Source organism: Parasteatoda tepidariorum, chromosome 12 (genome assembly GCF_982258835.1).
Source record: "Parasteatoda tepidariorum strain Cologne lab strain chromosome 12, Ptep-v5.0, whole genome shotgun sequence".
NCBI classification, from domain to species: Eukaryota; Metazoa; Arthropoda; class Arachnida; order Araneae; family Theridiidae; genus Parasteatoda; species Parasteatoda tepidariorum.
The window spans coordinates 28,584,467-28,597,114 of NC_141766.1; the positions used below are offsets into that span (position 1 = coordinate 28,584,467).

Genomic DNA, 12,648 nt, shown 5'->3' on the forward strand with positions numbered 1-12,648 from the left:
GGATTCGGTACAAAGTTTTTTTAAAAAAACAGCTTTACTTAAAATTTAAATTTTTTTTTGAAAGCAGGGGTCCAAAAATTATATCTCTGAAGTAAACTTTATAAGTTTATAAAATATCTTTAAAAGTTTATAAAATATCTTATAAGGGCAAACTTGAGTATAAAAACAGGAAATTTTTCATGTCAAGCTAACAGTTAATTTTAATTGTAATATAACTAATTGTAATGCATGGGTATCAAAATATTTTTTATCAATCAATAATATAATTATCTGAGTTTTATATTAAAGTCTTAAAAAATTTTCAAATGCGTAATGAAATAGAACTAAATATATTACTAAATATTGATTTTTTAAAGAAATATTCTAAATATTGTTACTTAAAGCATGATAAAAGTAAAAAATTCACACTTAGATTTTAACAAAACATTATTAATATTATACAAAATCTATTCTATTCAAAGGATTCTATAATAAGGTTTATTTGTAATGTGTGTTAGGGTTAAAAGTTTTTTCCAAAATCAGCGTTTCTCTGTAAATGTATTTAAAGTATGTAATCACCGAAAATAATAAACAATTTATTTTAAATTAATTAAATAATTCAAATCCTAACACTCATCGTCAATTTGAAGAGATTTAGTATGCTAGTAAGTAAAAGTTTAAATATAGACTATGTAAAAAAAATTCAAAATTTTCGTCAAAATTGCCCATTTTTAACCCTGTAGAATGCCTTTTTTTTTTTTTGTCGTATGCCTGTTTAGGCAGTGGGCGTGCGATTGTTCCTGTTCTTCAGTGGCGCCATCTATGGCCAGAAATTCGACTTCTGCCCCGCCATTCACACAACCACAACCCTCTTATAGGGCGGGTCACATTCACACACAAAGGAGAAAGGACATAGAACACACAGAGAGAGAGAAAGAAACATCCATGCCTTGCCCGGGATTCGAAACCAGGACCTTTCTGATGCAAAGACAGTTTACTGCCCCCTACACAGGCCGGTCGGCAGTAGAATACCTTAAAATATGAATTTAGAATCTTACATCTGACGCTTCCATAAGTTTTTCTTTTCTTAAATTAGATGCATTCAACAACTGTTCCCATTGGTTTTCAACATTTTCTGCATGTTGTTTAATCTCGGTCGAGGCAAAGTGGTTTTCTTGAATTAGTTTTTCAGCTTGTTTGGTGAAATCAACAACACGGCTATGATTGGCCATTATTTCAGCTTCAAAAGCCATATGTTTTTGGGTTTTACTTAAAAGGTTAGTTAAGTCTCTATAAGAATCATCTGAAGCAACGCGGATTTTTTCATCCATCCAATGCGTAATCTGAAAAAAGAAAATATGAAACAATTAAACATGTCTTTTTTTCGAAAAGTAATTTATTTTGAGATTCATTCAATGAAACAATTTAGCCAACAATTATTATAGGGTGTCCATCGAAGAACTGATTTATTTAAAAATTAAAAATCTCGGAAACAAAAAGTGATAGATACATATATAAATAATGCTGAAACTGACCTTTTTCTGTTTACCTTTTCTAAAAAACTACTTATGCTATCGCTTTGAAATTTTTTGGAGATATTTGAGATTACGTCAGTTGTATGCTGTGATCATGTTTAAGCGTTTGCAGGAATATTTTCTGAGTTATGAAAGATTTTTGATGATACTTTTTTAAAAGTTAAAAGTTCATAGTTCATAATTTTTTTAAATTTTTTTTGTTGCCAAATATATGTATTAACAGTTATCATAATGTAAACATGCTTATGTAAATATTCTGCCAAAAAAAACTGAAGCAATATCTTATTTATATGCTTAAGAAAGGTATATTGAAAAAAGTCGATTTTAGCAATTTTGAAAAATGCCTGCAGACTTCTCTTAAAATTACAGTTTTTTTAAAAAATATTTTGTGTCGATCTTTTTTTGTATTATTCAATTTTAATTAGCTAAATTTGTCACTAATGGTACCTGTCTCATTTGTCACTAATGTTACTTGCCTCATTTGTAGACTAATGGTACCTGCCTCATTTTGTGGTTGAAGCTTTTTTTTTTCATAAATAAATAAATTTCATTAAATATAGAAATAACATTTAAAAAAAATACTCTTAATTTATATTTCCTATTCATATATTTTATTTGGTTATGAAGCATTTTCTTCAAAAAAAATTTTTTTTTGTTGAAATGTTTAAACAAATTTTAAAAAAAAAATTGACATTGGGAAGAAGTTGTTTCGATTAAAATTATTGAAGGAGATTAGAGAGAAGTATAGGAGGAGCAAATTGATTAGAAAAAATTGATTTTGAACTAAATACTAATGAAACTGGCTATTTCAGAAGTTTACTAAAGCCTTAACTGATCCCAGACTTCAAGCTTTGTAAAACAAAATGCCCCAAGTCATCCATGTTGATGAGACATACTTTTCTAATATTTTTTTTCTTATCAATTTGATGAAAATTACTTATAAGTTTGTTTTTTTCGTACTTATTTAAATTGTTCGATAAATAATTAAATATATAAGGTTTGGTTTTGAAATTTATTATTATCCAGTAACATACCTCATACATATCCAGAAGAAATTTCTGCAGAGTCTTAGCGTCTTCAAGGATTTTCTTACGACGCTTGCAATTTTCTTGCAAAGTGTCTCTTCTCCGACATATCTCATCACATTGCGCTTCAATTTGTTCATAATTATGATGATCTCTTAAATCTCTAGCCATCAATTCTATTTCTCGTATTTTTTCGAAATTAGCTGTACACGTTTCCTCAAAATTTTCATGCTTACGTATAAGAGCTTCAACACTGGACATGGAGTCCTAATCATTGAAAAACAATAAGGGCATTAATGTAGTTGTATTCAATTTTCTTTTTCAAATTAAGTACATTTTAAAAGTGTGATAAAAGGTAAATGACATACTCCAATATCTTGATTTGCTAAGAAAGCTTCTTTCACAGACAACCAGTTTTCGATTTGTTTGGTTTTTTCTAAGAAAAGCTGAAAGAAGTTACAATAATAAATAAAAAAAAGGATTAAAAAAATTTATACGAAGGATGTAAATTTATAAAATGGGTTAAAAAAGTGTATTTATTTAGAGTGTATACTGGTTGTTCCACAACTACCAAATTTAAACACACTAAAAAAAAAGATAAAAAACTACCAGAATATAGTAAAAGTTACGTTGTTTCAGGATCTAGGTGAACATCGAGAAGCTCGGTAATTTTTACCGAAACACTTGGTAATAATTATTGTAAAATTCAGAATAAAATATTGTTGACCATTTAAAAAAAAATGTGAGAATTTAAATAAAAACCATACAAATATAAAAGATACGCATGTTAGCACAAACAGTATTTCTTCAGGTTTGGGCTACATATATATATATATTTTTTGTATATATTTAGGTTATTTTAACTGTAACTTTCTCTTCGTTGATTATATATATGTACACGTGTATTTTTCAGTGTACTTTTAACTTATTTTCGTTTAAATTGTGCTTCTCTGAATATACAATTTTATTTTGAGGTATTGTATTATATTCTTATTTTGTTTTCCATTATGGGTCCTAAGGTCACAGCCAGTGTTTGTATTAACCACTGACTGCAGAAAGGCTTCAGGATATTAGCAGGACAGTTAATAATTTTTACGGTAATAATTACCGTAAAATCACTGAATCACTCAAATTAAACAAGCATTAATGTAAAAATTAGGGTACAATATTATATGCTAAAAAAGGATTCGACGATAAAATTGATTTTATGGATGATGCACACAAAGGGCCGATACTTTATACCGTAACTTGATCAGGAATTTCTTACAGTGTAGGCATATTTACATTTATTTATGACGGTTTAGTCAGAAAACCATAAATCATTACATGATTATGCTGCTTAAAAATGATTATAAACCAACTTCTTTCAAAGTTTGTGGAAGAAAAATGTTTTACCTCAATATTTTATACACGTCATTGTTTGATATTTAATAGCTAACAAAGAAAGGGAAAAATAAATTTCTGTCTAAAAAGAAATAGATTTTAAAATATTAATTTCTGGTCAATATTTTATTTGTTTCACAAGCAAAACTCACCTAATGCGCAAACTAATCAATTTTTTAGGTTTTCTGAGCAGCTTACTTGCGCATCAAGGTGCGAAGACTTTCTCATTCATCGCCGTTAATGCAATGTAAATTATTTTAACAATCAGTAACTCAACTTAGAAAAAAAATTACCGAATGCGGTCCGAGGACCTCACGAATAATTTCAACTCAGCTCGACTTTTACATCTCGGAGTTGTTGATTTAACATAAAATAAAGAATATTTGGGCATTATTTCAGATTTAGCTTCCAGTAAGATATTAGACAAGTGCAGGAAATATTAATATCATTTAAATTCTATTACCTGCTGATCTCTGCATTGCATGAGATCTGTATACCGATTATGCCAAACATTATCTAAATTGTAGCTGGTCTCTTGCAGTGATTGCATGCATTTCTCTATATCGGCATGGGCTAATCCAGGTTGACGCAAATATTGTTGACCTTTTTCTTGAAGATCGTTTATTTCTTGTTGACGTACAGTTATTTGCGCCTGAAAAAATACACAAATTAATAATTTAGTTATTAAAAGCAAATAATAAGTGCTTTCACTAACTTATTGCAACTCGATAAAAAGTGAAAAGCAAATATGACTTGATATATTCAAAAATGAAAATAATAGTAAAAACGGGTATTAGAAGATATAAAAATTAATAAAAAAAAGAAAGGAAATCTATTCAATGTAGCTGAAAACCATATTGTGCCAATAATAGTTTTTATACAATATCCAATAATAATTTTTGCCAATTTAATTTTTTATCTATTTAAAAAAGTAAATAGATAATGATGATTGAATATGTAGTAAAAATATTTCGTTACAGTTAATGAAGTAATAAATGCGTTTTAAGATATTTATAAAACAATTAAAAATTTTATTCACAAATAAAAATGAACTCACATGGCATAATATTGAAAATGTTTTCAATGCATAATATTAAAATTAAATTAAATTAAATTAAATTAAATTAAATTAAATTAAATTAAATTAAATTAAATTAAATTAAATTAAATTAAATTAAATTAAATTAAATTAAATTAAATTAAATTAAATTAAATTAAATTAAATTAAATTAAATTAAACACAATAAAATCAAATAAAATGCAACATAATAAAAAATGAAGTAAAAAAACAATAAAATACTTGCCTTTATATCGGAATGAATATTTAGCAGTTCTTGAGCATCACTACTGTTTGATGGAAGTTCCCCAAATTCAATTTCAGCAACAATTTCATTTATAATTCTAAGCTACAAAATTTATTAAGATATATTTGAAGAAAATTCAAAGTAGTATAAAAATACACTTGTATTACGAGTTAAAATATACGAAATGCTTTAGCTTGTGAAATAACAGGAATGATTTAAAATGATTTTAAAACTCAGAATAGTGCAAAACAAACTGAAATTTCCTCTGTACCTTCTGTTCAAAACCTATCAGCTAGAATAACAGCCAAATTCTTGAGTACGTAGTTCAATTTTCTGAATTAAAAAAAAGCTTGTATTTTAGTAGATAAAGTTTAAAATGGAACTACATTTGTGGAATTATATGATGTTGAAAGTTTTTTTTTTTAATTTCATGCACATCTTATGTAACGATAGTGAGTACTAATTTTTAAAAAAAATTGATTTTTCTAACTGTGACTTTAACTTTTCCAGATCAAGCAATACGGAGGAAACTGCTTTGAGGAAAAACTTATGGCCCGTATTATCAGAATGTAATAAAATTTACACCTCCAAAAAAAAAAACTTTCACAAAATTTTTTGGCTAGTTTTTACCTAAATGCTTTGATAATGATTTTGGTACAACTAACGATAAAATATGATTTCAGAATAGGGCGAATGTTGACAATCACATAATCGCTTTGGTGAATGTCCGAAATATTTATTACATTCGACTTGATATGAATTTATTCGTAAATATAATTACATTTATTCGATATTTTAATTAAACATTCAAACATCAGTGTTTGGAGTATCGGGCCATACATTTACATTTGACCGACATACATTTGCTCGGTATACCCTACACTGATGTTTTTTCAAGGTTAAGTGCCACTGTCCGGTATACCCTAGACTGATGTTTTTTTAAGGTGAAGTGCCACTGCCCGATATGTTTACACTGATGTTTTTTTAAGGTTAAGTGCCACTTCCCGGTATACATTTGTCCGGTATACCCTACACTGATGTTTTTTAAGGTTAAGTGCCACTGCCGGTATACATTTGCCCGGTATACCCTACACTGATGTTTTTTTAAGGTCAATTGCCATTGCCCGGTATATATTTGCCCGATACTCCACACACTGATGTTTCTTCTAATCTATCGTCAGTAAGTATTAAAATATAGAATAAATATAAATATATCAAATAAATATCATAATATCAACGAATAAATTAATATAAAATTGGATATAACAAATATTTCGGACATTCACCAAAGCGACTATGTGATTGTTGACATTCACCGGTGAGAGTCGACATTCTCCAGATTTCGGTCATTCACCGTAACATATATGGGTGATTCACACGAAGCGTGACAATTCGGACCAAAAAATTTCTTCAAATTTAAAGTCTTCAAAATAATCTAAAATTTTTTTGTATACTTCTTTAGCTACACTTATTAATATCTTATAGACAGCAGTGTAGTTTATTGACATTTGCTCGAGAAAAAAAATAAAATAGAAATTCACCAAATCTTGAATGCCAGGAAAATGACATATTACCTTAAAAGTTTAAAAAACAGTCATTTTAAGTTAATAGTAAGCAACTCAACTTAAGCCTTTATGTTAGATGGACCATAAACTGCTTAAACTAATTCTTTTTATCCACTGTAGAAAGAAACAAAAAATTTTTTGTTGCTGCTATGTACAGAATAAAATTGTGTATAATAATCATTCATTAGATAAATAAATAACTTTGATTACATCCAAACATATTACAATCACACATAAACTTGGTATTAGGTTAATATTTGCTTTCCCTCTTTACAGTATTAGGAGTTAAAAAGAATTTCTGGTAACACTTCAATGTCCTGGCATTCATAAGCCAGGATAATGACAAATTCGCCATTTTATGGCATATAACTTTACTTTAATTTAATATTTTGGCCGAAGACGCTTATATTCTGCAGAAAACAACAGTATTTCTTAAAATAACTCAGATAAATCTATGTAGTTTTTGTTATTAATGATTTCAAGAAGTCAGGAAAATGACAGCATGAAAACCTACTCACCTTGAAAAATTTTTTGAAATAGATTTTGAGCCAGAAAATTGTTCTTTATTCAAGCAACAAGACATGTTCAGATAGGAGGGTATCTAATCAATCTATTAACATAAGATATTGATTCCTGGCGCTATCTGTTTCGGTTATAAATCACTAAATAAAAGTAGCCAGGAAAATGACAGATTTTCATGGGACAAACAAATTATTGACAGAAAAAATTATTTTAAACGAAGTTTTAGTAAACAATACCCTCTGTGTATATTCTAGAAATGCTTACATAGGATAAGATAAAAAAAATTAAACTTTGAAAAATGTATGGGAAGTTTTGAAGCTAGTTATTATTGAAAATATTGTTAGGGACATACATGCCTGGAAAATGAAATTTTGATATTCAATTAAATTTTTTAAGTATACAAAACAGTCAATGCTATTGCAAAGTCATTTTAAAAGGCTAACAGTAATGCTATTTATTAATTTTTTTTAAAAAAAGTTCTTTTAGTATTATAGTATTAGATCTTGGAGCAAGGGACAGTGAATATCATGTTTCGTGAGAATCACCCATATATATATAGCAAGCGAGATCCAGTGTTAGAATCTAGCTTCAAAAGTAGTAGCAAGAAATAACTCTCTTCTTTTAGATATACTCACGTAATCATTCACATCTTTTACATATTTCAGACTGGTGTGAGCCAATTCTATATAATGTTTTCTGTAAATTAAAAATATCAAGATTATTTCTCTTTAACATTGGTAGAAAAGTTAAGATAATATGTATAATAAGTTGTAATATGATATATATAATAAGGTAAAATAATAATGAGTATAATAGTAATGTGCAGTTGTTGCAAATTTTTAGTTTTGGCACTTAAAATGTTATGTGGCAATTCTTTGAAATTTTGGAGTCGTTTTCTATGTACGGAAAAAAACGTGCCTGCAATAATTTTTCATAACCAAACACAAAGGTGTTTTTTTTAATTGAAGTTGGGAAAAACATTTCAGTTATCGAAACAAAATATATTTTCTGATATACATATATTTTATTTCATAATTTTATATTTTATAATCGTCATTGAACAGCCGATCCAATTTTGGGTTTATGATTACTAATGTAGTCTTGCAATTTTGAACCCAATCCAGAAGAAAGCAGAACTTCTGCATCAAGTATTTTTTTATTATCAAGCATATCCTGTATCAAGTATAATTTTCTTTCGTGGAGAACTTTTTTGATGGAATTAACGAGCCTTTGCGTTATATGGAAAGGAAAACCACGAAAACCTCCCAAAGTTAGCTTGACGGCAAGGTCCGTCTACCTCTAGGGATATTTTACGTCAGCATTGTGGTTGGTGCTAGCCGAAGCGGAATTTGTATCTTTTAATTTTTTTGAATGTATTAATTTCTTTAATGTTTTAAGATAATAAGTTGTTTATCTCTAATCTACGCCTTATAAAGTAAGTATTGATCAGCAATCTGAAATAGAAATGCAAACCCTATCCTGCCTACTTTTTCTGGTATGCAAGAGGGTTCTAATTTTAAATGGAGCTCTACTTCGGGTGGCAATATAAGTTTCCTTCATTTCCTTGCATTGTTAAAACTTCCGGATCAAATTACGATAAAAGTACGGCCCTTTTTATGTTAAAATCCATTTTTACCAGAACACGTTAAGGAGCAAAAAATCCGATATGCCATAATTATTGCAGCAATAATTACTGTAAAATCATTGACTCACTCTAATAGATTAAATATAACTGTGAAAACTACTGGTATAATATTCTATGGTAAAAATGGTCTTCACGGTATGAATTACGAAAATGAAATGAAATTAATCATTTTTTCATCAACCAATATAGTTTATCTCTAATCAAAATTTTAATCACTGTAACCAAAAATAATATTTAAAAATGATATTTACAATTATTATGTTTTAAATAGTTACGGTGAGGAAATAAAACGGTGAAAAGTATTTAATTTATTCTCTTGCTATAAACCTCTAACACAAACAAAAAAATCATCACATTTTTTAAGCAATACACCGCAATTTTTTTAAAAATAAAACAAGCAGTGTGACAATAAAAGTGTGACAATAATTAAATTATTTTCCCTTTTTTCAGTCCTTTTGAAAAACGAGGATTAAAAAAAAATCTGTAATTATCTTATTCTTTCTTGTTCTTTGAAATGATTGTACTTCAAATCAAAATGATTCCTCGAGTATTAAATTAACTAGTTTTTAAATATTAAATCTAGTTATATTGATAAATAACACTGTTGATGCACTGTTGATAACACTGATAAATAATAAGTTTCATACTTCTCTTTCAATTCTTTTTGTAAGATGTCCCATTCCTTCTGAGCTTGACTCATTTTATCATTTATTTTATAAGATGATAATTCGTGCAATTCACTTAAAATTCTTGCATCTTGCTCTTGTTTCTGCAAAAAAAAGAACATCACTAATAAGATTAACTAACAGTTTTACTCTTGGTATGCCTTATTATTGTTATTATACACTGTAAAAAATACCGTAAAATTTACGGTTTTAAAATTGCGTCTGGATTTTTTGTTTAACCCGTAAATTTTGCATAGGTAAATCGATAGCCTCAACGGCTTTTTGTCATACAAAAAAAAAATTTTTACCGTAAAAACTACATAAGAATTCCGTAATCAAACTGGATTTTTTGTGAAACAAAATGAGTTTTTTTCAACAATAGCAAAAATGTCCCACCAGGCATTTACCGTATGGAAACAAGTTTTCTTTGTGAAAGTTACGACGTAAATCTGTCTTTGCTATAGATATGAATATTTTATATCGGCCAGTCATCTCTAGGATTCGAACCTGGGTCATTCCATTGCGAGGCGCGTGATAGGAAGAATTTCGGCTCATTATTGTATCAATTTGACAAAAGTCAAGTAGCAGTTTTATTTACATGATGTTTGAAATCACAAAGCAATTGCTAAAAAATAAAAGTAAGTATGGAAAATAATCGTAAAATAATTGGAGAAAATGTCAAGTTATATTACGGAACGCAGCACTGCATGGCAAAAACTAAAATTTCAACTGACGATTTTAATCCGTTTGTGATTAGGATTAAAAACGAAAAAAAAAACGGCTTTGAGCAGTTATACAAATTTTTTACAGTGTACTCACATCACGTTATTATTGTTATTATACAATAAATAAGACTATAGTTAAAAAGAAGTGCTCTAATAAGATTAGTTAATAATTTAACGGTTTCTAAGCTTTATTAGTGTTATTATACTGTACACCAAAGAAAGGGACCACCCTGAATAACTTTTAATCTAAAGATCAGATCGTGTCAAAAAGATCGTAAAAAAGTCGTATATTTAAAATTTAAACTATCAGGAACTATTCAACTGGTTTCGATCAAATTTCGTATTTTGCCATGTAAAATCACATACTTTAAAAAAATGTAAAAATGGTATACCTTACAATTTAAAACTTTTTTGACTATTATTATATAATAAAATGAAAAATAATAAATATTTATTATAATTTATTTTTTGCATAGTATTATCTTTAGACAAATGAATTTTAGAATTGTGTGCAAAAAGTTTTCAATTTGCTTTAAAAGTCTTTGAGATATATGGCAAAATACGATAACTCCTGAAATACGGGAAACTCCTGACCTAAGTATGGGGACCATATTTCGCCGATTGCTGCTACCCTCCATATCTTGGAGTTCAGAAATCCAAATTTGATGAAAAATAGGCATGTTTATTCAGAGCATGGACGTTTTTGTGTCCAATTTTGCAACTTAAAATATCGTCTGCTCTAATTAATTAGCATATTTGAGGTTCCATGATCGTACCATGATGATTGAGTCCAAGAACGTAAAAATCAAATCATTAGATTAAAAGATATTCAGGGTGGGTCCGTTTTTTTATGCTCTTTACACGTAAAGATATAATTACAATTTACCTAGTTAAAATTGAATTAAAACTCGAGGAATGCTTACTTCGAACATCAATAAAATATGAGTAATAAAACTCAGTCTAAATATATTGTTAAAATTATAAACAAAAGTTTAAAAAAAATCTTTAAAAGTTCTTAAAAAAAACTATTGCAATATCTTACTTTTATTTCTTTTTCTAAAACTGTTAGATCTAGCTGTAATTCTTCCATTTTTCTCTGCATTGATTGTACACTACTTAATTCTTCAGCTTCTTCTCTTGATGAAAGCACTAGAGTCTATAAAAAAAATATTTTCTGAAAATAATTTCAATAAAATAACACCACTTATGTAAAACTATGGCAGCAGTTGGAAGCAAATGTTTAAAGAATGAAGTCAATCCATAATGGACTGTATACAAAATTTAAAATTTAATTTATAGTTCATTACTATTTATAACTTTAGAAATTCTATGTTGTGACTAAAACATTTAGCAAATGCCAGGTAAACTACTTGAATCAAATATTTGAGTACTTTTAAAATGGGAAAACTGGATTTAATAGTGTTATTCAGAACGAAAATTAATTTCTATATATATATATATATATATATATATACTAGTATCACATTTCAATAAAATTTTGATCCCAAAATCCCATAATTTTTTAAACATTGTGGAAAAATGCACTCTAGAGCATATTTTTGCTTTACTTTTAACAAGATTCAAAAGTATGAATTAAGGGTGGTTATTACGTAACACCTTTCACAAGGTTAAGAAATTAATGTAAGCAATTAAGCAATGTTACAAAGTTTTAGTTACTTTTTCTCTTATTCTTTCAATAGTGTCATCAACGTCCCTGATAAATGAGTGAACCTGAGCAGCATCTACTAACTTTTGCCTGTACAATGACATATCTTCTTTTAAACTGATCCACCTATAAAGAAATGATAATTTCGTTTGGCAAAACGAAATCATTTTCATAGAAGAAAATAAATTAATTATCTTAAAATTTTAATTTTCATGTATGCATTCAGAAAAGATAGTGCATTATATAAAAACAATTGATTATGATTTTTGTCATCCATCAGAACATATTTTCATTATAAACTAAGATTTTTTGTACCTAAAATAACCGTCCAAGCGCCAGAGGGAAAGAGAAAAGAGGAAGACCTAAAACAAGATGGTTAAATAGAGTTGAAAAATGGGTAAAGGATTTGATGAAGGGAGCAAGATGGAGAAATATATAGCATCGAATGCGATGGTTTTGACTGTTAACCGGTGTCCTTGATGCTTTGTAAATAAAAATATTAGAAATTTTCTTTTTCAAATTCCGCTGAATTATTAGTCGGTACCTCAAAATGCATGATTTTATTTTAATGCTATTGAAAGAAAAACTAACTAATCTTTAGAAGAAGTGTTTAATTTTGCTATTTAATTTATTC

At 28.0% G+C, this 12,648-nt stretch overlaps 1 protein-coding gene across 1 annotated transcript in view; it reads right to left on the reverse strand.

Annotated features, from left to right (window-relative positions):
* LOC107454829 (spectrin beta chain, non-erythrocytic 5) overlaps nt 1-12,648 on the reverse strand; it is a 183,503-nt gene that overhangs the window by 49,602 nt on the left and 121,253 nt on the right. Inside the window, exons 51-59 of the mRNA XM_087155893.1 lie at nt 12,026-12,140; nt 11,391-11,504; nt 9,606-9,727; nt 7,949-8,009; nt 5,227-5,328; nt 4,386-4,574; nt 2,908-2,985; nt 2,549-2,806; nt 1,038-1,322 (exon numbers count right to left, since the gene is read on the reverse strand). Coding sequence (XP_087012019.1) covers nt 1,038-1,322; nt 2,549-2,806; nt 2,908-2,985; nt 4,386-4,574; nt 5,227-5,328; nt 7,949-8,009; nt 9,606-9,727; nt 11,391-11,504; nt 12,026-12,140 — 1,324 coding nt within the window. The remainder of the gene's footprint in view (nt 1-1,037; nt 1,323-2,548; nt 2,807-2,907; nt 2,986-4,385; nt 4,575-5,226; nt 5,329-7,948; nt 8,010-9,605; nt 9,728-11,390; nt 11,505-12,025; nt 12,141-12,648) is intronic.